General features: G+C 44.5%; 1 protein-coding gene across 4 annotated transcripts in view; it reads left to right on the forward strand.

The window, feature by feature from the left end:
* rttn (rotatin) overlaps nucleotides 1-24,727 on the forward strand; it is a 59,496-nt gene that overhangs the window by 24,926 nt on the left and 9,843 nt on the right. For 2 of the 4 annotated variants that reach the window (XM_024000095.1, XM_024000096.1), the window contains exons 24-42: nucleotides 93-284; nucleotides 6,601-6,843; nucleotides 7,964-8,108; nucleotides 13,874-14,049; nucleotides 15,210-15,429; nucleotides 16,587-16,715; nucleotides 17,678-17,788; nucleotides 18,425-18,583; nucleotides 18,871-18,948; nucleotides 19,335-19,524; nucleotides 19,756-19,850; nucleotides 21,299-21,392; nucleotides 21,694-21,895; nucleotides 22,063-22,150; nucleotides 22,446-22,596; nucleotides 22,891-23,094; nucleotides 23,533-23,738; nucleotides 24,075-24,180; nucleotides 24,594-24,685. In XM_024000095.1, the coding sequence (XP_023855863.1) occupies nucleotides 93-284; nucleotides 6,601-6,843; nucleotides 7,964-8,108; nucleotides 13,874-14,049; nucleotides 15,210-15,429; nucleotides 16,587-16,715; nucleotides 17,678-17,788; nucleotides 18,425-18,583; nucleotides 18,871-18,948; nucleotides 19,335-19,524; nucleotides 19,756-19,850; nucleotides 21,299-21,392; nucleotides 21,694-21,895; nucleotides 22,063-22,150; nucleotides 22,446-22,596; nucleotides 22,891-23,094; nucleotides 23,533-23,738; nucleotides 24,075-24,180; nucleotides 24,594-24,685 (2,881 nt within the window). The remainder of the gene's footprint in view (nucleotides 1-92; nucleotides 285-6,600; nucleotides 6,844-7,963; nucleotides 8,109-13,873; nucleotides 14,050-15,209; nucleotides 15,430-16,586; nucleotides 16,716-17,677; nucleotides 17,789-18,424; nucleotides 18,584-18,870; nucleotides 18,949-19,334; nucleotides 19,525-19,755; nucleotides 19,851-21,298; nucleotides 21,393-21,693; nucleotides 21,896-22,062; nucleotides 22,151-22,445; nucleotides 22,597-22,890; nucleotides 23,095-23,532; nucleotides 23,739-24,074; nucleotides 24,181-24,593; nucleotides 24,686-24,727) is intronic. The other 2 variants (XM_024000098.1, XM_024000099.1) reach the window with 1 other exon arrangement.

A 24,727-nucleotide genomic window follows, 5' to 3' on the forward strand; every position in this document is an offset into this window, starting at 1 on the left:
CTATTTACATATGAATGGTGTTATATCTAGTAACTACATGCTCTACCCTCCTCTCTCTCCCCCTGCTCACTCCCCCTCCTCTCCCTCCATAGGTACAGCCTACCGTTCCAGGCCGCGTCCCACCATGCGGTGAGCCCCTACTGCTCCGTCCTGCCCCCCTACTCTGACCTCCTCTCCCTGACCCCCGCTAAGGAGACCCTGCAGCTGGCCTGGAACACCGCATGGCATTCTGGGATAGATAACCTCTTGGAGCAGCTCCGTGGGATCCGCAGTGATGTCGCCGAGTAAGTGATGTCATCACGTCACACCTTATGTACCTTGGATGTCAAGTTTGTTTTTGTTGACCTTCATTTTACCAAGGACGTTAATTTGAGATTGTTCACTAGCTACAATGTTTACTAGAACGTTCTGGGGAAGAGTTGCAGACAGTTTCTGTTGGACTGCTAAAGTGATGGATCAGACGCCTCAGCTGTCTTCATTTTTGTCATGTAACCTAATGCAGACAACAGACGAGGAAGCCTCACCGTTCCTGTTTTAACTTAACTAATCACACCAGAGGTATACAACTAAACAATGGATCAATTCAGGTGTCACTATCATGCACAAAACTATCACTGTCTTAATGCAGACTGGCATCAAAGTAAATTAGAAAGAAAATTATAAAGAAATCAGAAAGGAAAAGGCCGCACACTGCTGCTCATGCTCTCAGGTGATATTTATAACAACGTTTCGACCCTAAGGTCTTCATCAGGCATCCATATCCCAGGTGGGGGTGGAAGGTCCTATATATAGAGGCAGTACTCAGTGACATCACATCCTGAAACAGGAGGTAAAAAATMTATAACATAGGTTCACAATATTTACATTCAATGTCAAAATATATGATCATACACAAGGAATGTGATCAATATTTACAGTAATATATAGTTGAAGTCGGAAGTTTACATACACCTTAGCCAAATACATTTAAACTCAGTTTTTCACAATTTCTGACATTTAATCCTAGTAAAAATTCCCTGTTTTAGGTCAGTTAGGATCACCACTTTTATTTTAAGAATGTGAAATGTCAGAATAATAGTAGAGAGAATGATTTATTTCAAGCTTTATTGCTAGATTTCATCACATTCCAGTGGGTCAGAAGTTTACATACACTCAATTAGTATTTGGTAGCATTGCCTTTAAATTGTTTAACTTGAGTCAAACGTTTCGGGTAGCCTTCACAAAATGTTGGGTGAATTTTGGCCCATTCCTCTGACAGAGCTGGTGTAACTGAGTCAAGTTTGTAGGCGTCCTTGCTCGCACATGCTTTTTTCAGTTCTGCCCACACATTTTCGATAGGATTGAGGTCAGGGCTTTGTGATGGCCACTCCAATACTTGACTTTGTTGTCCTTAAGCATTTTGTCAACAACTTTGGAAGTTGCTAGGGGTCATCGTCCATTTGGAAGACCCGTTTGCAACCAAGCTTTAACTTCCTGACTGATGTATTGAGATGTTGCTTCAATATATCCACATAATTTTCCTCCCTCATGATGCATCTATTTTGTGAAGTGCATCAGTCCCTCCTGCAGCAAAGCACCCCACAACATGATGCTGCCACCCCCGTGCTTCACGGTTGGATGGTGTTCTTTGGCTTGCAAGCATCCCCTTTTTCCTCCAAACATAACGATGGTCATGTATGGCCAAACAGTTCTATTTTTGTTTTCATCAGACCAGAGGACATTTCTCAAAAGGTGCAATCTTTGTCCCCAGTGGCAGTTGCAAACCGTAGTCAGTTTTTTTAATGACGGTTTTGGAGCAGTGGCTTCTTCCTTGCTGAGCGGCCTTTCAGGCTATGTCGATATAGGACTTGTTTTACTGTGGATTTAGATACCTTTGTACCTGTTTCCTCCAGCATCTTCACAAGGTCCTTCTGTGTCTGGGATTGATTTGCACTTTTCACACCAAGAACGTTCATCTCTAGGAGACAAACGCGTCTCCTTCCTGAGCGTTTGACGCTGTGTGGTCCATGGCGTTTATACTTGTGTACTAATGTTTGTACAGATGAACGTGGTACCTTCAGGCATTTGGAAATTGCTCCCAAGGATGAACCAGACTTGTGAGGTCTACCATTTTTTCCTGAGGTCTTGTCTGATTTCTTTTGATTTTCCCATGATGTCAAGCAAAAGAGCACTGGGTTTGAAGGTAGGCCTTGAAAACATCCACAGGTACACCCCCATTGACTCAAATGATGTCAATTAGCCTATCTGCTATCCGAGCAGCTACCGATCGCTGCAGTGTACATAGTCCATTTGTATATAGCCCACCGAATTTACCTACCTCACCCCCATACTGCTTTATTTATTTACTTTTCTGCTCTTTTGCACACCAGTATCTCTACTTGCACATGATCATCTGATGATTTATCACTCCAGTGTTAATCTGCTAAATTGTAATTATTCGATTTATTGCCTACCTCCTCATGCCTTTGCACACTGTATATAGATTCTCTTTTTTTACCATGTTATTGACTTGTTTATTGTTTACTCCATGTGGAACTCTGTGTTGTTGTCTGTTACACTGTATGCTTTATCTGGCCAGGTCGCAGTTGCAAATGAGAACTTGTTCTCAACTAGCCTACCTGGTTAAATAAAGGTGAAAAAAAATAAAAATCAGAAGTTCTAAAGCCAGGACATTTTCTGGAATTTCCCAAGCTGTTTAAAGGCACAGTCAACTTACATGCTGACCAGACCGGACACGTTACGTGCGCGAGCGTCACAAATACATTTAGAAATCCATGTTATTCAATTATTGCCCCACACTGCTCGCGCGCGCCCTCGAGCGGTCATTGCCAAGGGCTTAAATAGAAGTAATTCCTATTTCTGATGCAGATCTTGCTGAAAAGTCCTGCCTCTCCCATCTCCTCATTGGTTTATAGAAGCAGGTACCCACGTGCCATCTCCTCATTGGTTATACCCACGTGGGTGATTGAAAGACGAACTTTGTTGCCGGTTGTTGTGGTAATACAATGAAAGTTTAGATGCCAATCACCATATAAGCCTGGAAGGAGAAGAGATGACTAGAAACGATTCGGTTGGCTGTTTTATGTGTGGATTAATTGTCGGAGTAGAGGTCCTTGTGCATTTCAGGTAAAATAACAACTCAATGTTTATTTCCCAGGACAAATTAGCTAGCAACAGCAAGCTAGCTAAATAGGACAAATTAAAGTTAGCTAGCAAGTGCAAGCTAACTAGCTAAATTGCCATACATGTTTAATGCTTTTCGACCTGTCCCCAAATGAATATCATTGGTTCAGAGTTTGTTTTGATATTTTAACCTGTGTGTCGTGATCGCGTTTGGTGTGGGGGGGTAAAATACATTTCTGCACGATAGTGCACAATGGCGCACGCCCGCAGCCGGTTTGGGGTTAGTATATGTACATTTCTGACCCACTGGAATTGTGATACAGTGAATTATGAGTGAAGTAATCTGTCTGTCAAATGACTAGATGTCCTAACCGACTTGCCAAGACTATAGTTTGTTAACAAGAAATTTGTGGAGTGGTTGAAAGACGAGTTTTGATGACTCCAAGCTAAGTGTATGTAAACTTCCGACTTCAACTGTATATATACACAGAATATTAAATTAGGTTAAAAAACACTCATTTGGACATATACCCAGCTCATTAGCATTCTCTAATCAAACAAAATCACATCCTCATCTAAAGTGGAACAACACATGGCACAGACCCAGATTAAGGCTTAGTCCTGGACTAAACAGCAAGGCTGAAAGGGTTTTTGAACCCAGGAGTATGTGCGTGTATGTTTATTCACATTTTTATTTAGATGAACCTTTGCGTCTTCGTCTGGTTAGAAAATATTCTGAGTACTACAGTTCTTTTTCAATGTAATGTCAAGGTGCTTCATGTAGATACTGTAGCTAGCTTGAATCAGTCAGTCCTGAGGGGTYTCCTACGAAGCAAGCTAGATCTACTCAGAGTTTTCTAAAGCTAACTAGCTTCAGTTATCTTCACATTCCAGCTCAGTCTTTATCCGTACATCAACAGTGGATATTACTCGCCCCCCTGCCGTTAACTCTAGCTGGCTGGTAACTGTGCGTGCATGCCACACAAGGCTAGTCCAACACCGAACTCATCATTGAGACATTGCTGAAACTTCAATCCATGGGTAAGTCAGTCACACTTTAATTTGTGCTGAAATCAAAATTAAAGAAAAGTTATTTTGCAAATTCAGTAGGCTCTTGTGTGAAATAGGCTTCTAAAAGTGCCGCCTTGATTTTATTGCTTATCGTTAATGCCGTCTTTGGTGTGCTTATCAATATACAAGCACCTTTTCCCTCCACTCCTATCAATACTTTTGCATGACTAAATAGTCCTCAGAGCATGCCCGGACTAGCTGGCTGGTGTGTTTACGGACATTTTCAATCGCTCCCTATCCCAGTCTGTTGTCCCCACATGCTTCAAGATGGCCACCATTGTTCCTGTACCCAAGAAGGCAAAGATAACTGAACTAAATGACTACTGCCCTGTAGCACTCACTTCCCACTTCTGTTTGCATTCCGCCCCAACAGGTCCACAGATGACGCAATCGCCATCACARTGCACACTGCCTTATCCCATCTGGGCAAAAGGAATACCTATGTAAGAATGCTGTTCGTTGACTATAGCTCAGCATTCAACACCATTGGTGCCCTCCAAGCTCATCAGGAGGCCCTGGGTCTCAACCCCGCCCTGTGCAATTGGGTCCTGGACTTTCTGACGGGCTGCCCCCAGGTGGTGAAGGTAGGAAACAACATCTTCGCTGACCCTCGACACAATGGTGCATGTTCAGCCCCCTCCTGTACTCCTGTTCACCCACGACTGCGTGGCCACGCACGCCTCCAACTCAATCATCAAGTTTGCAGACGACACAACAGCCGTGGGCTTGATTACCAGCAACGACGAGACAGCCTACAGGGAGGAGGTGAGGGCCCTCGGAGTGTGGTGTCAGGAAAACAACCTCTTACTCAACGTCAACAAATCAAAGGAGATGATCGTGGACTTCGGGAAACAGCAGAGGGAGTACACATCACAGACAAACTGAAATGGTCCACTCACACAGACAGTGTGGTGAAGAAGGCGCAACAGTACCTCTTCAACCTCAGGAGGCTGAAGAAATTTGGTTTGTCAGGGCTTTGGGCTTTGGACAAACTTTTACAGATTCACAATCGAGAGCATCCCGTCAGGCTGTATCGTAGCCTGGTACGGCAAATGCACCGCCCTCAACCGCAAGGTACAGGTACACCAAAGCTGGGACCAAGAGACTGAAAAACAGCTTGTTGTTCAGCTTCTTCAGACTGCTAAACAGCAATCACTAACTCAGAGAGGCTGCTGCCTACATTGAGACCCAATCACTGGCCACTTTAATAAATGGATTACTAGTCACTTTATACAATGCACTCTAAATAAGGCCACTTTAATAATGTTTACATATCTTACATTACTCATATCACATGTATATACTGTATTTTATACCATCTATTGCACCTTGCCTATGCCGCTCAGCCATCGCTCATCCATATACTTACATGTACATATTCTCATTCACCCCTTTAGATTTGTGTGTATTAGGTAGTTGTTGGGGAATTGTTAGATATTACTGTACTGTCAGAACTAGAAGCACAAGCATTTCGCTACACTCGCATTAACATCTGCTAACCATGTGTAAGTGATAAATAAAATTAGATTTTTAATAATAAAAGAATGTTAGGACTACATTGCGTGAAGTTTAAAATGCATTCTGTCATTATGTGTAATGTTATATATTTTAACATTACTATGTTTTAACACCCCAAAAGACTTTTGATTAATAAAATATTGAATCAGTCGTCTTCCTCAAATGATGGGGTTGATGACGCAATCTTTGCAAGAGGGAGGGAATCTGATTAATTCAGAGCAGGTGAAGTTAGCCGTGAGAGAGCCCGCCCTGGAGCAGGTTAGTTCTGAAGGATTCGTTGCCATAGAAATGTACCAGGCTAAAAGGTGAGCCACTTTTGTATGACCGGTTAGCCCGAGTTGAACTCAAAGTTGATCAAAGTTAACTTGCTAACCCCTCAGACCTGCTTCGTAGGCTACTCCTCTGGTTCTCAGGTGTAAACTAGGCTGCCACACAGCCTTTTAGTGATGAGTCATGCAGAACTACCCACAATCCCCTGCTGTCCCAGACACAGGAAGTGTGGAGTGACAAGGCACGTCTGGAAGACGGCTCATCAAAAGTACCTGGGAACAGAATTAGGAAGGCACCGTGCTGCCTGGGTGATTGGGCTCTTATGTGACACCCCTGTCACCGTAGAAATACAACTTCTGATCCAACTCAGAATCAGAACGACTCAATTATTACACGCCACATTCTTCTCTCCCCTTCGACTCTTTCCCAGGTGGTTTCTTAACGGGAATGTGTTCACTCATTCTCATCACAGCCAAAAAGATAAGGTCAAGATAACATAACTAGACCTGAGTTGTTCCTGGTCCGGTCACATGCACAAGATGAGTACTATATTGACCCTAAAGGGAAACTTTGATTGCTTGCAGAAAAAATAACAAATACTGTCTTGTTTTCCTCTAGTTTCCACAGTGATCTGAGCCTGTCAGGGTCACAGGTTCTGTCGTTACGGGCAACGCACCTCCCCAGCGGCCTTCAGGACTGCGTCCAGGACATCGTCATGGCAGCAGGCCATGCCTCTGTGACCTCTGCACTCTCCAGGCTCCGCCTCCACCTGCTGATTGACAGGATGGCCATCACAGGCACTCACACACACAGCTGCAGGGACACTCTCCGTTCCCTCATCTGGCAGCCCGCCATAGCAAGGTACACACACACACACACACACACTAGAAGACCATCTATATTGATGCAACAATTTCAAATATTTTACTGAGTTACAGTTCATATAAGGAAATCAGTCAATTTAAATAAATTCATTAGGCCCTCATGTATGGATTTCACATGACTGGGAATACAGACATGCATCTGTTGGTCACAGATACATTTWWAAAAAAGTAGGGGCGTGGATCAGAAACCAGTCAGTATCTTGTGTGACCATAGTTTGCTTCATGCAGCGCAACACATCTTCTTCACATAGTTGATCAGGCTGTTGATTGTGGAATGTTGTCCCACTCCTCTTCAATGGCTGTGCGAAGTTGCTGGATATTGGCGGGAACTGTAACACGCCGTCGATCCAGAGCATCCCAAACATGCTCAATGGGTGGCATGCCTGGTGAATATGCAGGCCATGGAAGAACTGGGACATTTTCAGCTTCTAGTAATTGTGTACAGATCATTGAAACATGGGTCCATGCATTATCATGCTGAAACATGAGGTGATGGTGGTCTGCGGATGTGAGGCCGGTTGAACGTACTGCCAAATTCTCTAAAATGGTTGAGAAATGAACATGAAATTCTCTAGCCACAGCTCTGGTGGTCCTTTCTGCAGTCAGCATGTCAGTTACACGCTCCCTTAAAACTTGAGACATCTGTGGCATTGTGTTGTGTGCACATTTTAGAGTGGTCTTTTTTTGTTCCCAGCACAAGGTGCACCTGTGTAATGATCATGCCGTTTAATCAGCTTCTTGATATGCCACACCAGTCCAGGTGGATGGATAATCTTGGCAAAGGAGAAATGCTCACTAACAGGGACGTAAACAAATTTGTACACAAGATTTGAGAGAAATAAGCTTTTTGTGCTTATGGAAAATTTCTGGGATCTTTTTATTCCAGCTCATCAAACATGGGACCAACACTTGTTGCGTTTTATATTTTTCTTCAGTATAATTATGCAATAAATGAATCCTTTATTTTGTATTATTCAATGCTGCACTTTCAGCAGCTTTACTGTAGTCATCAATTCTACAGGTCAGTTGTATGTCCACCAAAATTCAAGATATCATCCATATTCTCCATTATTCTGTCTCCCTCTCTCTGTCTGTAGGTTTGTGCAGGTGCGTCCAGCGTGTGTAGAGGATGAGAGGTTGCTGGTGGARGTTATAGCGTTCCTGAGCGCCTACTTCAAACAGAGCCATTTAGAGTCRGAGGACAAGGACCTCCGCTGGATACTGGAGCTACTCCTCAAACAGGTCAGCACTAGGACCAGGAGGTCCCCAGGTTTGCTTTCCTCYTCTCCTAGATCCTTGTCCACTTTGCTTCATTCCCTTTCTTTAGTCTCATCTCCATCTTTTACATTGATCTGAACCCAGGTTAGGTGAAAGCAGTATGATAAGTCTATTGGGAAAATGCCCTCAACCTATCTTCTCAGGGTTTGTCCTCTGTGATATCGCTTTAACCTCTAACCTTTCATCTAGGCCTTATRCTATGTGTCGTCATGAAGGAGATGAGGGAATAGGGACTATAATAGGAAAACTGGTCTAGTGTATCACCATTACTCAGTAAATCTGACTTCATCTCCTTTCTTGTATTAACCCATGTTGGGAACCATTAGATTGGGCACACTCCCCCTCTTCTCCCCTAAAACTGTAGGGTGAGTGGGTGCTTGCATGTGTGTGTGCCAGCGATCCATTTAAGCTTTCCTGTCCTCCCCAAACACAGAGATGTGTAGTTATCAAAGTAGAGCCTGTATAAATCACACACTGTCAAAGGACAAAGGCATTAATATCACATTACAACCCCAAAATAGAGTACCAGGACCCATAACATAGATGATTTCCACAGCTGTTAAGAAACTCTCAGTTATTTCTTAGCTACAGGAGCTACATCAGATCTAATGTGTCTCACCTTGCCTGCTTCATCATAGGTATGGTACCCGCATGGGCTGAACTGAAAAATGTGCGCATTAATTTATATGCCAACAGTGCCCAACAATGCCAAATGAATCATACCGATAACAAATCCTAATTGCTAAATTGCCTCAATAAAAAACAATTTCCATTTAAGATGAATTTATTGAAACCATAATATCAACTGTTTAAATTATATCACATTTATTTATAAAGCCCTTTTTACATCAGCAGATGTCAAAAAGGGCTTATACAGAAACCCAGGCTAAAACCCCAAACAGCAAGCAATGCAGATTTAGAAGCACAGGGGCTAGGAAAAWCTCCCTAGAAAGGCAGGGAAAGGAAGAAACGTAGAGAGGAACAAGGCTCTGGGGGGTGACCAGTCCTCTTCTGGCTGTGCCGGGTGGAGATTATAAGAGTACKTGGCTATTAAGGCCAGATTGTTTTTCAAGATGTTCAAACATTCATAGATGACAAGCAGGGTGAAATAATAATCACAATGTTTCTAGAGGTTACAACAGTTCAGTACCTCAGGAATACATCAGTTGGCTTTTCATGGTTAGCATTCAGAGGTCGAGAAAGCAGGTGTGGGGGAGAGAGAGAGAGTCGGGAACAGCAGGTCCGGGACAAGGTAGCAAGTCCGGTGAATAGTTCGGGGTTCAATATCCGCAGGCAGAACAGTTGAACCTGGAGCAGCAGCACGACCAGGTGGACTGGGGACAGCCAGGAGTCATCAGGCCAGGTTGTCCTGAGTCATGGTCCTAGGGCTCAGGTCCTCTGGGAGGGGAGGGAGAGAGAATTAGAGGGAGCATACTTAAATGTACACAGGACACCAGATAAGACAGGAGAATTACACCAGATATAACAGACTGACCCTAGCCCCCTGGCACATAGCCTCCAGTATGCTGCAATAGTCTGAGACGGGGGACACTGTGACAGGGCCAACCAGGCAGGATATAACCCCACCCACTTTGCCAAAGCACAGCCCCCTACCACTAGAGGGATATCAACAGACCACCAACTTACTACCCTGAGACAAGGCTGAGTATAGCCCACGAAGGTCTCCTCCACCGCATGAGCCCGAGAACACAATCTTCAGTAAGGCAGTAACCTCAGCAGTGATGCTTGCTTGTAGAAGCCTATGTATGGCTGTGCAATGACACAGCCTTGTTTTGTTAATTTTGCAGACAAAACGCTCTTATTTCCCGAGCCATTATCACAATCAAGACTAGGGTTGCAAAGGGTTGGASATTTTTCAGTAAATTTCCCAATTTTGGGGGGAAATCTTCATTGGGAAGTTAAGCCCTGAAATTTGGGGAATTTTGCTTAAATTCATCAAAAAAGTTAACTTATAACTTATAACGGTGACCTTTTTTTTGTGGGATACACATAAGGTAATTCTAGGTCTTGTGGCATATTTTGGTTAAACTATCCCCAATTCAATGGAATTGCAACCCTCTGTGTGCACAGTGCATTCTTCCATCACATGTACAGCTGATTCTCAAGATATTACACGCTAATGAGATGCTATTGAGCCCACTCTACTACACTGTCTGAGCAAAGGACTACATGCTTTCTGGTAAGTTTTGATTACAACACTGGGTGGGGTGAATACATTTTATATGACATGCATGATTTTTTGTTAACTAGTAAATAGTAGCCTACAGCAAAGTGTTTTTAAATATTTTCTAACCTGTTAACAAATTCTGCTATTTCGTTTTTGCTACCATGTGGTTTTTAGCTTGCTTGAGCCTGCTAACTGAGGAGTGTTAATTCACCTGTTTCCATACATGTTTCATTTTAGAACATTTATCTTGCAAATGAGTTGTTTAGTCTAACTGCTTAACTATTTATCTGTACATGGAATTGTATTTTTATTTATTTTTACAATTTTTTTTCTAATCTTTACAGGAAAATGCCACGGACACTATCTGATGTGTGGAGACATTTCACTGAAGCTAATGTAGAAGGAAAAGCTGTGTACATTTGCAAATACTATTGCCTCCATAAGGCAATCAAACAAACTAAGCGTCAGTATAGAGACAAAGTTTAGAGTCGCAATCCAACGGCTCCGACASGAGAGGGATGTGGCAGGGTCTACAGTCATTCACGGACTATAAAAGGAAAACCAGCCCCATCGCAGACCAGGATGTCTTGCTCCCAGACAGACTAAACAACTTTGCTCGCTTTGAGGACAACACAGTGCCATTGACACGGCCTGCTACCTAAACCTGCGGGCTCTTCTTCACTGCAGCCGACGTGAGAAAAACATTTAAACGTGTCAACCCTTGCAGGGCTGCAGGCCCAGACGGCATCCCCAGCAACGTCCTCAGAGCATGCGCAGACCAGCTGGCTGGTGTGTTTACGGACATATTCAATCAATCCTTTTCCCAGTCTGCTGTCCCCACATGCTTCAAGAGGGCCACCATTGTTCCTGTTCCCAAGAAAGCTAAGGTAACTGAGATAAATGACTACCGCCCCGTAGTACTCACTTCCGTCATCATGAAGTGCTTTGAGAGACTAGTCAACGACCATATCACCTCCACCCTACCTGACACCCTAGACCCACTCCAATTTGCTTACCGCCCCAATAGGTCCACAGACGACGCAATCGCAATCACACTGCACAATGCCCTAACCCATCTAGACAGGAATACCTATATGAGAATGCTGTTCATCGACTACAGCTCAGCATTTAACACCATAGTACCCTCCAAACTCGTCATCAAGCTCGAGACCCTGGGTCTCGACCCCGCCCTGTGCAACTGGGTCCTGAACTTCCTGACGGGCCGCCCCCAGGTGGTGAGGGTAGGTAACAACATCTCCACCCCACTGATCCTCAACACTGAGGCCCCAAAAGGGTGCGTTCTGAGCCCTACTCCCTGRTCACCCACGACTGCGTGGCCATGCACGCCTCCAACTCAATCATCAAGTTTGCAGACAACACTACAGTGGTAGGCTTGATTACCAACAACGACGAGACGGCCTACAGGGAGGTTGTGAGGGCCCTCGGAGTGTGGTGTCAGGAAAATAACCTCACACTCAACGTCAACAAAACAAAGGAGATGATTGTGGACTTCAGGAAACAGCAGAGGGAGCACCCCCCTATCCACATCGACGGGACAGTAGTGGAGAGGGTAGAAAGTTAAGTTCCTCAGCGTACACATCACGGACAAACTGAAATGGTCCAACCACACAGACAGCGTGGTGAAGAAGGCGCAGCAGCGCCTCTTCAACCTCAGGAGGCTGAAGATATTCGGCATCTTGCACATTTGGAACAGTTTTTCTGAAACTGTGCTAATTTGAAACAGGGCTTAGTTTGGCGCGTTTTAAAGAAAGAAATGTTCAGTGTTACATACCAAAACCTGTCTCTTCTATGTAGGCCTGAAAACGTTGGATTTTCTGCCTTTTCTTTGGCTTTTTCTAAATGGATGAACACTTCCACATTGAACACTGCATGCTGATGAATTACGGCCACGACATACAGTACCAGTCAAAAGTTTGGACACACCTACTCAAGGGTTTTTCTTTCTTCTACATTGTAGAATAATAGTGAAGACATCAAAACTATGAAATAAAACATATGGTATCATGTAGTAACCAAAATAGTGTTGAACAAATCAAAATATATTTTAGATTCTTAAAAGTAGCCACCTTTTGACTTGATGACAGCTTTGCACACACTTGATTCCATATGTGTTATTTCATAGTTTTGATGTCTTCACTATTATTCTACAATGTAGAAAATAGTACAAATAAAAACAAAACCTGGAATGAGTACGTGTCCAAACTTTTGACTGGTACTATATGTTTTGTAAGTAAGGCTTAATGATTCTGATGAAAATACTCTTTGTCTTTATTAAACTGTTTTTGGAGATTTTCAGTGTGGAACCTGTGTATGTTTAGAGTGGTTATAGCATAGGATAACAAATTCTAAATGGCTAGTAGTTCGCAAAGTATCCTATGCGGTAAAATAGACGGGACACAATTATTTTTTCCTACTTCAATCATCCAGTCAATTTAGAATCTATGATAAAATTGTTGGCATTTGGCAAGGAATGTAGCTTGTGTATCCCATAATTTATTTCTGTAGGTCTAATGGGATCTTGTGTGCAAACGCAGCATGTGTGTCTAGAGGGAGCAGTCGGAACGCAATTGAGTGAGTGAGACACAGAGGGGAAAGGGAATTTAGTGAAGAACTGTGTGATGCTTGCCTTGGTAAATGTGTTTGGTTGTGTCCTGAAAATGCACATGTACTAATGGAACACTAGAGTCAAAGCAAATGAATGTTGCCTTCAAGACACATTTAAAATTTTTAGGGGACAAGCCCCAAAGCACATTTCTCCAAATACTTTTAGTATGTTTTTATTTATTTATTTWATTAAATTTTACCCTGCACCTATCACCATGAAACTCAATGAGAAAATGATACATATTCATTCTGAATACCTTAATTATACTGAACAAATATATAAATGCAACATTCAACGATTTCAATTTTTTTACTGAGTTACGGTTCATACTGTAAATGGAAATCAGTCAATTGAAATAAATTCATTAGGCCCTAATCTATGGGTTTCACATGACTGGGCAGGGGCGCAGCTATGGGTGGGTGGCTTATGGTAGCTCTGTTGGACATTCCTGCAGTCAGCATGCCAATTGCACGCTCCTTCAAATCTTGAGACGTCTGTGGCATTGTGTTATTTGACAAAACTGCAAATTGTAGAGTGGCCTTTTATTGTCAGCAGCACAAGGCGCATCTGTGTAATGATCATGCTGTTTAATCAGCTTCTTGATATGCCACACCTGTCAGATGGATGGATTATCTTGGCAAAGGAAAAATGCTCACTAACAGGGATGTAAAGAAATTTGTGCACAAAATTTGAGAGAAATAATATTTTTGTGCATATGGAACATTTCTGGGATCTTTTATTTCAGCTCCTGAAACATAGGACCAACACTTTACGTTTATATTTTTGTTCACTGTAGTTTAGATTGTAGTTAGTTTATAATGCGTGAGGAGTTGTATACAAGTTGGGCTTTCTTGGATGAAGTAATGAGACAGTTCAACCTGCAGCATTACCTGCGTGTGTATGTGTTCCATGCAGGAGACCAACTCACTGCTGGACCTGCTGCTCGGCGAGGAGTCGCAGACACACACTGCGAGTCAGGGAGAGACGGAGGAACTAGTAGAACTGAGGGCCCAGATCAACCAGAGACTACAGAGAGAACTGACAGGGTTCATCAACACATTACTGCACCGCCTCACACACACCACCGACAGGTACAGTAGAAACACTCCCCCCCTCTCTCTTTTCCTCTAACTGATAAGGCTACCACCTCCAAATGCCAGCCTCTGTACCTCTGGTGTTTATTTGTTAGAGTATAGAGTCATTTGTATGCAAAGCGTGTTCCGTATCGCTCAAGAAAACTGCCTGTAGGCATTTTCTACTTAACACACACACATATACACACACACYCACACACATGCAGTACACACACACGCCGAAATACAGCTACAACACAGAGCTACAAATGTAACTAAGACAAACAGGGTAGGCATCTCCCCCACAGTTATTATTTTCTAGTGTATCTGACTGAACAAACTGTTTGTCATGACTGCTGGTTTAACTGTTGTGTAGAAATAGCTCATTCTAGCATGGTGAGCTATACTGATAAATGATTACACAAGTGTGTTTTATCACATTGCTATTAAACTACTGTACTCTTCTCATCTTCCTTAGTCAGAAGTGCCTAGGGCCATGGAAGCAGCACCGATGACTTTTCACCGCTAGCTAGCGAGCTTCCCCTGACAGTAGAATATTTACTGTGTCCCTATGAATAAAATAAATGTCTCCTCATAAAACATAAATTAAAGAATGATAATTTTTGCCTTTTGGTGTGTGTGAGAGAATGTGCACGTACGTGGCATTATTGACACTGCCTGTGGAGCTTGATTAATGTTTAATACCATGAAATTATAGAAGAGGCTGAACAAAGCTTATGACTGCAGTGGGATGCATTTTTTATATTCTGTGTGGTGATATTCATATCCGTATCCATGAGGCTAAGAACAAGCATTTCGCTACACTACAAACTTTTTGCTACACTCGCAATAACATCTGCTAACCATGTGTGTATGTGACCAATACCATTTGATTTGATGTTACTTTCAGTAGAAGGAGCTTGATGTTTTCCTTGATGTTAGTTGTTGGTTATTGATGGCAATATTTGTCTCTGCCCACCTTCCTCTCACACCATCTTCCTCCCATTAACTTTCACTCCTCTCTCTCTCTCCTTCATTCTTTCTGTGTCTGTTTTACCCTCTACTCCTCTTTTTACTCATCTCCCTCCCCCTGCATCTCCCTCCCTCCCTCCCTGCGTCTCCTCTCTCTCACCCTGCATCTCCTCTCTCTCTCTCTCTCTCTCTCTCTCCCCCAACAGGTTTTGCTTGGCGCTGGCAGGGCCCTTCGAGAGCCAGCTGGCAGTGCGGTTTCTCCAGTGCCTGCGGGTGTCAGACGCCCCACGCTTCTACGGCCTCCCGAGTCTGGAGAGGAATCTGCTGGGCATGGTCAGCCTCACGGCCCAGCCTGGCTGGAGCTCACACTGTCCCACCATGGAGCCCCAGTCTCTCTGCACCAAGTACCTCAGTGGACTACTGGAGGTGTGTGTGATGGGTGCAGAAGGGAGTGTGTGACGTGCTCTTTTCTCTCCTAGCAGCTTGGGCCAGAAGGAATCTGTGGCCTCCACAAATTAGTCAAAGTGAAAATTACCTGTAAAATGTGTTATTTGTAGTGAAATATCAGCCCTCTAGAAATAATGAGGAAGAAAATACCTTTTGTAATTAACTCACACTACAACCTGCTCCTGAACATGAATAAATATACAGACTACAACACGGTAAATTGTTGATGAGAAATCATCCCAGCTGGTTCCATCTGGTTCTACCCATAGCCAAGAACAGCAGAGCACTGTCCTGTTCAGATAAGCAAAGTAGTGGTCAGTGTAGCTTAGTTCACCATGAGAACACACAGCACGGCACAACCTAGTTGTTCCTGGGACAGTAAAAAAACAGCACAGCTCACAACAGCCTTAGTACAACCTAACCTGACACAGATGATTCCAAGTTTTGACCTCTCACCCCGCCTCCCCCACCCCACACCTGTGTTTCCCTCACCCTTGACTCCCCCATACCTCACCCCCTGTCTCTCCCAGTGCTCTATGGCCCTTAGGGTGCTTTTCATCTGGCCTTGGCCTCTCTCACTCACCTCTCTGTTTGCAGGCTAATCAAAGCTAAGGTCCCAGCTGCATTTAAGACTCATTTAGATGCACTGAATAAAACCTTTGAATTAATGAACACAGACTGTTGATTGCATCCCTGGCCTCAGTGCCCTGTTCCCTTCTAGTCCCGAGCAGGGTTTGGGTCATGAGTAAAAATTAGAATTGGAATTTCGGGTTACTTCCTGATTTTACTTAATTAGTAATACTGTTGAGATATTGTTGTCCTTCCCCTAGCATCGGCTCTGAATGGGTTTCGTATTGGGCAGGGCTCTACAGTGCAACCATTTTATCCGCATACAGTATGTGCTTAAATATTTTGCTGTGCAACTTGGAATTCTWATTTAGGAGCACCAGTGCATGTATAAAAATGAAAGATTCTAGCTTTATTATAAAAATATTTAGCCTTGTGCTCCTAAATTTCGATGTGTGAGCCTAGATTTCTCAACTTAAGCGCGCACGTGCCCCTTTTTTATAGAAGCTCAGCGTAGAACCCTGTTGGGAATGAGTAGTTGTAATGTTGACCCTTGTGTCATCCTCTAGGTGATCTCGTCGTTCTACGTGGAGTGGGGGGGTAACTCCATGTCCTTCATGGGGAAAGGAGTCACCAAGAATGCTGTCATCTGTCTGCTTCACTTGTCCCATGAGATGATGGCCCAGAACAAGGACAAGGTCAGCCACCCAGACAGAACTGTACTGATTGCCTTTCTACACTAAAGGCAAAGAAGATTTTTAATTGGGAAATGTATACTGAACAATAATATAAACGCGACATGCAACAATTTAAAAGATTTTACTGAGTTACAGTTCATAGAAGGAAATCAGTCAATTGAAATAAATAAATTAGACCCTAATTTTATAGATTTCACATGACTGGGCAATGGGCGCAGCCATGGGTGGGCCTGGGAGATCATAGGCCCAACCACTGGGGAGCCAGGCCCATCAGAATTAGGTTTTCCACACAAAAGGGCTTTATTAGATAGAAATATTCTTCAGCCGATCCCGCAGGTGAAGAAGCCAGATGTGGAGTCCTGGGCTGTCATGGTTACGTGTGGTCTGCGGTTGTGAGGCTGGTTGGACGTACTGCCAAATTCTCTAAAATGTCATTGGAGGTGGCTTATGATAGAGAAATMAACTTTCAATTCTCTGGCAACAGCTCTGTTGGACATTCCTGCAGTCAGCATGCCAATTGCACACTCCCTCAAAACTTGACATTGTGTTGTGTGACGAAGCTGCACATTTTAGTGGTCTTTTATTGTCCCCAGCACCAGGTGCACCTGTGTAATGATTATACTGTTTAATCAGCTTCTTGATATGCCACACCTGTCAGATAGATGGATTATCTTGGCAAAGCAGAAATGCTCACTATCAGGGAAGGTAACAAATGTGTGCACAACATTTTTGAGAAATAAGCTTTTTGTGCGTATGGGAAAATCTCTGAGATCTTTTATGTCAGCTCCTGAAACATGGGACCAAGATTTTACATGTTGTGTTTATATTTTTGTTTAGTATAGTAGTAGCGTAAATGTGTTAATGTGTGCTTCCTGCATGGAGATGTTTCTCCTTTTGTTTGTGCATCAGTCTGGATTTCTGGAGATATGACTATTCTCTGTTTTTGTGTTTATCTATTTCAGGACTTCATTTCCCAGTGGTCTTTGGGTCAGGAGGCGGGGTCTGATGACCCCAGTGGGTCACAGCTGGGTCTGGCCTGGCTCATACCTCTGTGGGTGGACAGAGACCCGGAGGTAACACACACACACACACACACACACACACTCAATGACTGTCAACTTGTATAAGAACAAGCAAGAAAAATGAAATGTGAGAGTAAGAAGTACAAGTTATTATTTCATGGAAACTGTTTGTCAAATTCTGTCTGGAGTTGTGGAGAGACATTCAGGCAAAAGTTTGTATTGCTTCTCTCTGCTCCAAAGTTTCTGTTATTAAACCGGTGCTTCTTCCTAGACTTTCTGAGGGACACCGTTCACAAGCATTGACAATGAAAAGCAAAGGGCAATTTCTTCTCTTTCTCTCTCTATCTGTAAGTTCTCTCTATAAGTAAATGTGAAACAATTCCCTTGACAAGTAGGATCTTTTTCTGTGTGGATCACAGCAAATGCCAGAGTGACAGTGAAAATATCCAAGACATTTCTGGAACAGTGTCTTTGTGACTTTGGGGACACCAGGGGTGTCAGACAGGTACCTTTTTTAAATCTATCTGCTGTTGTATTCACACCCAAACCCTTGGCTCTCTGTCTTTTTCTTTCTTTCTCCTCGCTCTCCGCTTTTCCCTTCCCACCACTCTTTTAACCCTCCCCTCCTCTCTCACACCCCTCTCCCCCCTGCTGCCCTATCCCACTTTCCTTCCATCCCTTCTCCAGGTGAGGTTTGCCAGCCTGGGTGTGGGCTCTGCCCTGTCCTCTCTGCCCAGTGGATGCCAGTCTCTGAGTAGCAGCTGTCAGAATATCAGTGGAGGTCTGTGGGGAACCCTGCTCAACATCCTCCTGGACCAGCAAGAGAGCACCATGGTCCGCAGAGAGGTACTGGACACCTACACCTGTTCGCTAACCACTAAGCCATAGAGAGAGTTTGGGCATTGTGGTTTAAAGCAGAATGCATAATAATGCTGTTAGCATGCCACGGCAGCCATGGTGGCACCTTCTGGGCATATTGACCAATAACCGTTCCAGACAATGCATTTGTAAAACAGACATAGGAACACTTTACTCCATCAACAAGTTTAAAGTAAAGTCCTTGCAGTACCAGCTAAGTACATCTAGATGGCAGTGTTGTTGATGTTCTTGTCTCATCCTCTGTGTTTCTCAAGGCGGTGTTTATCCTCCAGAACCTACTGGTGATGCCCATGCCTGCCACAGCTGACCAGGTCACCGACTCTACCTGGCAGGTCAGTGGCATTTGGTTATGTTTTGTTGTGGTATGTTGTCTTAGTTATCCTGGTATTGACATACTGTAGGTTAATTCATGGGCTCCCAAGTGGTGCAGTGGTCTAAGGCACTGCATCTCAGTGGTAGAGGTGTCACTACAGACCTTGGTTCGATTCCAGGCTGTATCACTTGGGGCCGTAATTGGGAGTCCCATAGGGTGGCGCACAATTGGCCCAGCGTCGTCCAGGTTTGGCCGGGGTAGGCAGTCATTTTAAAGAAGAATTTGTTCTTAACTGACATGCCTAGTTAAATAAAGGTTAAATAAAAAAATCTAGTTACATAGTAATTACCATGTTTTCATCTCTCCCTCTCCTCTACTCCCTCTCTCTCCTCCCTCTCTCCARAGAGTCCGTGTGTCCATGATGAGTCTTCAGGTGTATGTCTGGTGGGTCTCCAAGCCCTACAGGCTCTGCTCTACCACTGTCAGTTCTTCCAGCACACTGCCCTCATGGCCACAGCCTGCTACAGAGGCAGGTACACCTTCGACCTGCAACCCTCAGCCAGGGACCCCGGCCCTCAGGACAGCACCACTGAAGGTCCTGGGACTGCACCTGTCCATTCTTCTGTCATTCTGTCTAGCCATTAGGTTGTTCATTCAGTGATTCAGTTATGTGTCTGTGGTTCCCAGAGTAGATCTGAAATCAAGTGTTATTATGGTAAACAGGCAAAGTATTTTATTTATTTATCAGGAAATTGGCCTGTAGCCTTTTRTTTTTTTTTTTGCATGATGTTGTTTGTGATGATGCCCTCCCTGTCTGTCTGTTTAGAGGCGGATGACTCCCTGAGGTTGTGGAGACCTCCTAAAGGAGTCCCAGTGAATCCTAGCAGGGCCTCTGGCTCCCTGTCCACCTCCAGCACTCTGGTGAGTAAAGTACTGCAGGTCTGGTGGCTCAAGGCCCATTCATAGACCGTAATCCTCTTAGGTTGCAGCTTAAGACTGGGTCCACTTGACCACTAGAAACAATTCAAATCAAATGTTATTTGTAACATGCGCCGAATACAACCGGTGTGTAGACCTTACTGTGAAATGCTTACTTACAAGCCCTTAACCAACAATACAGTTCAAGAAATAGAGGTAAGAAAATATTTATTAAATAAACAAAAGTAATTTTTTAAATAAAAATGATATACAGGGGATACCGGTACCGAGTCAATGTGCGGGGGTACAGACTAGTCGGGGTAATTTGTACATGTAGGTAGGGGTGAAGTGACTATGGATAGATAATAAACAGTGACTAGCAGCAGTGTAAAAACAAAAGGGGGGTCAATGTAAATAGTCCAGGTGGCCATTCGCTGTGTTATGGCTTGGGGGTAGAAGCTATTAAGGAGCCTTTTGGTACCGCTTGCCATGCGGTAAGCAGAAAGAACAGTCTATGACTTGGGTGGCTGGAGTCTTTGACAACTTTTTGGGCCTTCCTCTGACACTGCCTAGTGTATATCTCCTGGATGGCAGGAAGCTTGGCCCCTGTGATGTACTGGGCCGTACGCACTACCCTCTGTAGCCCCTTACGGTCAGATGCCGAGCATTTGCCATACCAGGCGGTGATACAACTGGTCAGGATGCTCTCGATGGTGCAGCTGTAGAACTTTTTGAGGATCTGGGGACCCATGCCAAATCTTTTCAGTCTCCTGAGGAGGAATGGGTGTTGTCGTGGCCACTTCACGACGGTCTTGGTGTGTTTGTACCATGATAGTTTGTTGGCGATGTGGACACCAAGGAAACTTGAAACTCTCGACCCGCTCCACTACAGCCCCGTCGACGATCAGCTCCTTTGTCTTGCTCACGTTGAAGGAGAGGTTGTTGTCCTGTCACCACAGTGCCAGGTCTCTGACCTCCTCCCTATAGGCTGTCTCATCGTTGTCGGTGATCAGGCCTACCACTGTTGTGTCGTCAGCAAATGTGATGATGGTGTTGGAGTCGTGCTTGGCCACGCAGTCGGGGGTGAACAGGGAGTACAGGATGGGACTAAGCACGCACCCCTGAGGGGCCCCCGTGTTGAGGATCAGCATGACATGTGTTGTTACCTACCCTTACCACCTGGGGGCGGCCCGTCAGGAAGTCCAGGATCCAGTTGCAGAGGGAGATGTTTAGTCCCAGGGTCCTTAGCTTAGTGATGAGCTTTGTGGGCGCTATTGTGTTGAACGCTGAGCTGTAGTCAATGAACAGCATTCTCACATAGGTGTTCCTTTTGTCCAACCGGGAAAGGGCAGTGTGGACGGCGATTGAGATTGCATCAACTGTGGATCTGTGATTTAAACACATTGTCTTATTGAAGTGTTTTTTTTTTGTGATTGTTTTGTCTTAAACAGATCATACCTGGAGGCTCAAGGCTTCAATCCCCTGTGCCCACTTCTCTCAACGCTACTGCACAAGATACACCCGCTAGCAGACTGATRGCTCAAGGTGTGTGTTTGTATATATAGTGTAGCTAAATGTGAACAGGTTTTATATACAGATCTCATGTAGCACCAAACCAATTAAGAGTCAGAGTTAAAGGAACCATCTCATGCACAGTTTTTCATATCAAGACCAACCATGACAGTGAATTTATATATACAGACTATGCCTCTACACACACCAATTTTTGGTATGGTACATGTTTCGACCCCTATCTGTCCCGTCCATCTTTGCTCCTCTTTCCTGTATTGTAGGTCAGTGACACAGACAGCAATGTTAATATCTGCTCCCCTATTTTACTCTGCAGGTCAGAGTGACACAGACACCATTGACTCTGTCCTCTCCCAGGACTCCAGACTGGCTGACCCCGCTCCTGACCCCACCTGTGTCATTGTAACCCCAGACCTTTTATCAGCACTCTGCGGCCTCCTGGCCAACCTGTTAGCCGTGCTACCGGAGTTCACCCTCTCAGCCCTCACACACAGCCAGCTCTTCCAATCACTGGCCAGGTCAGAGGTCAAATAAACACTATCGCACTAGTCTCACTATCCCAATTCCTGGCCAAATCAAATACAGTCTTTGGAGCACTGGCCATCCACAATATAATTTACAGAGCTGAAATTGTCCTGTCTGAAGGGATGGACTTAAACCCGTTTCTGTTTCCTGTGTGTTCTAGTTTGGTGGACGCAGCAGCCATAGAGAGATGTCTGGGTGAGCTGAAGACTAACACACTACCAGGAGACCAGGAGGACATTAAACGGCAGGTAACTGGGTTACATCATTTAGTACCAATGAATGCTTCAACATAAGATTCACATGATTTCTATACAGRATGTTGTTGTGGTGAGAGCAGCACAGGTGTAGGAGGGTAGAGGCCCATGAGAATCCTATACCCTGTGGTTGAGATGGTGGCAGATTGGAGAGTGATACGAAAGGGGTGATTTCATGCTTTCACTTGGTAGGAAATATTTTGTTTTCACATCTACCCACTGACTTTGCTCCACACTGCTTCAAGATGTGTGTACATATCAATTTGTTTGTGTGTCTCTCGTCCCCTAGGTCCTGACCCTGCTCAAGTTCCTGTCCAGCTTCTCTAAGTTCCTGAAGTCATGTTTCATTCTGAGCTCAGATCTGATTGGTCAGATGGACTTCCTGAAACCGCTACTGGCCAATCTCTTCACTGTCCTCACACTTGATACCAAGGACTTGGGTAAGAATCTCGCTTTTGGGATAGGAATGATTCTCAACCTAACCATAGACACAACATATGTGTACTGTCACCATTGACTGGACATCATGGTTACAACCGCTATAATACCATTCTTATGGCAGGCAGCCTTACATGGCATTGAAAGTCAGACCACTTTCCAGCTGAATGTATCATAATGAAGTGGTGTTCAGTGTTCTGTCATAATCTGAAGTCATAATTAAAAGTGTATAAGATCCCCAATGGAAGCTTGTAGTAATCTATTCACACCTTTTGTTGGTATCTTGTTTAATGAAGGCCTCTTCAGCTTCTCAGCTCGTACTCCGATCTCCGGTGTGTGTGTGTGTTTTCTGGACCTCTCAGGCGATGGTACCTGTGGTGCTGTGTGTGTTTGCTGGACAGACGTGTTGATGCTTCTGGCTACTGTGGTGAGGCGGGATGGCTCTGCAGCCTACCAATCTCTCTCTGCTGCACTAGGGAGATGCTGGAACACATTCACAGGTATACATATACAGCTACTGACTGTGTGCTGGACATATGCTAGGACCTCAGGGAGCATGCAGTACATCCATCGTTCCTCCTCATCATCTTCCTCTGTGTCTAATGGGGCTGCAGGGAAATCTGATGATCCCTGTGAAAGATTAATGCTGTGTGTGTGTATTTGTGATTGATTACATTGTGTGTTATGTAGACAGAAATGCCTGAGGCGTGAATGAGTCACACTGTCTGTGTAAAGGGATTTCAGGATTTGGTTTTACTGGGCTGCAGGATGTTGATTCATTCATACAAAAGTAAAATATCCACTAACCCATTTCATCCATCGTGTGTGTGTGTGTGTGTGTGTGTGTGTGTGTGTGTGTGTGTGTGTGTGTGTGTGTGTGTGTGCATACGCATCCAGTATGTGTGTTAATCTGCGTCTGTATCTGTGCCTACCTCCAGCCACGTTGTCAGTGTGTGTGGACCAGTCGTTCAGTGACCCTCCCCTCCATGCTGCGGTACTACAGTTCCTGTGTGTCGTCCTGTCTGAGGAGGCCAAGAGACGACCCCTAGAGGTCACCACCCTGAACCCGGACCTCCAGCTGACCCCTCTGTCTGAGGCCCTGAACGGCGCCTCCGGTGGACAGCTCTGTGAACTATTGCTGGAGGTAACAGAACCTGACTTGCGCGTGCACACACACACACACACACACACACACACTTTGATTGCTCTAAAGGGGTAGTTAACCCTGCTTCTGGAGTGCAGCAGGCACTTCATGTTGTTGATTTAACCATTCTGGAAGACCTGGTGTGTTGCATTTAGGCAATCACTGTACTGATCAATTAGCTGAGTTGGGCAGGTGTGGTGCCTTGCTGGAGCAAAGAACAGGGTTCCCTACCACTGGTCTAGAGCACTGGGATATTAGATGGATTAACATGTTGTCAATACTCTGGAGGTTTAGGTCAGGTTTTGCATCACCTGTTGCATTGTTTTGTGTTGTCAGAGTTTTGAGAAGCGTGCGTTCCAGGACCCAGTGAAGAAGAAGACAGCTAAAGCTCTCATGGCTCTACTGGCCTGCAGTTCCACTGCTCAGAACCACGCTGCCAAAGGTACTGGAACACACTGCTCAGAACCATGCTGCTAAAGGTACTGGAACACACTAGTCAGAACCACACTGCTAAAGGTACTGGAACACACTGCTCAGAACCACGCTGCTAAAGGTACTGGAACACACTGCTCAGAACCACGCTGCTAAAGGTACTGGAACACACTGCTCAGAACCATGCTGCTAAAGGTACTGGAACACACTAGTCAGAACCACGCTGCTAAAGGTACTGGAGCACACTGGTCAGTAGAGCTCATTTACAGTAGGATGGGAGTAATACTCTAGCCTCTACCAAGAGGTCTGTGCTTTTATGCAACAAGAGGCAGTGAACAAATGCGCCCTGGTCCGGCTACTATACCCTAGGAGTTATTGTTATGATTGACCGCTCTCTCTCACTGTCTCTGTGTCTGTGTGTAGCTGGTTTGATTGACAGCTGTGTGGAGCAGATGAAACTGATGCACAGCCACCTCCACATGGAGTCAGTCAGACCTGGCAGAGGAAGGAGGAAGGTGAGCCTTTACACACTAAACAACACCATAACAACATGTTTT

This window comes from Salvelinus sp. IW2-2015, linkage group LG14 (genome assembly GCF_002910315.2).
Source record: "Salvelinus sp. IW2-2015 linkage group LG14, ASM291031v2, whole genome shotgun sequence".
Lineage (NCBI taxonomy): Eukaryota > Metazoa > Chordata > Actinopteri > Salmoniformes > Salmonidae > Salvelinus > Salvelinus sp. IW2-2015.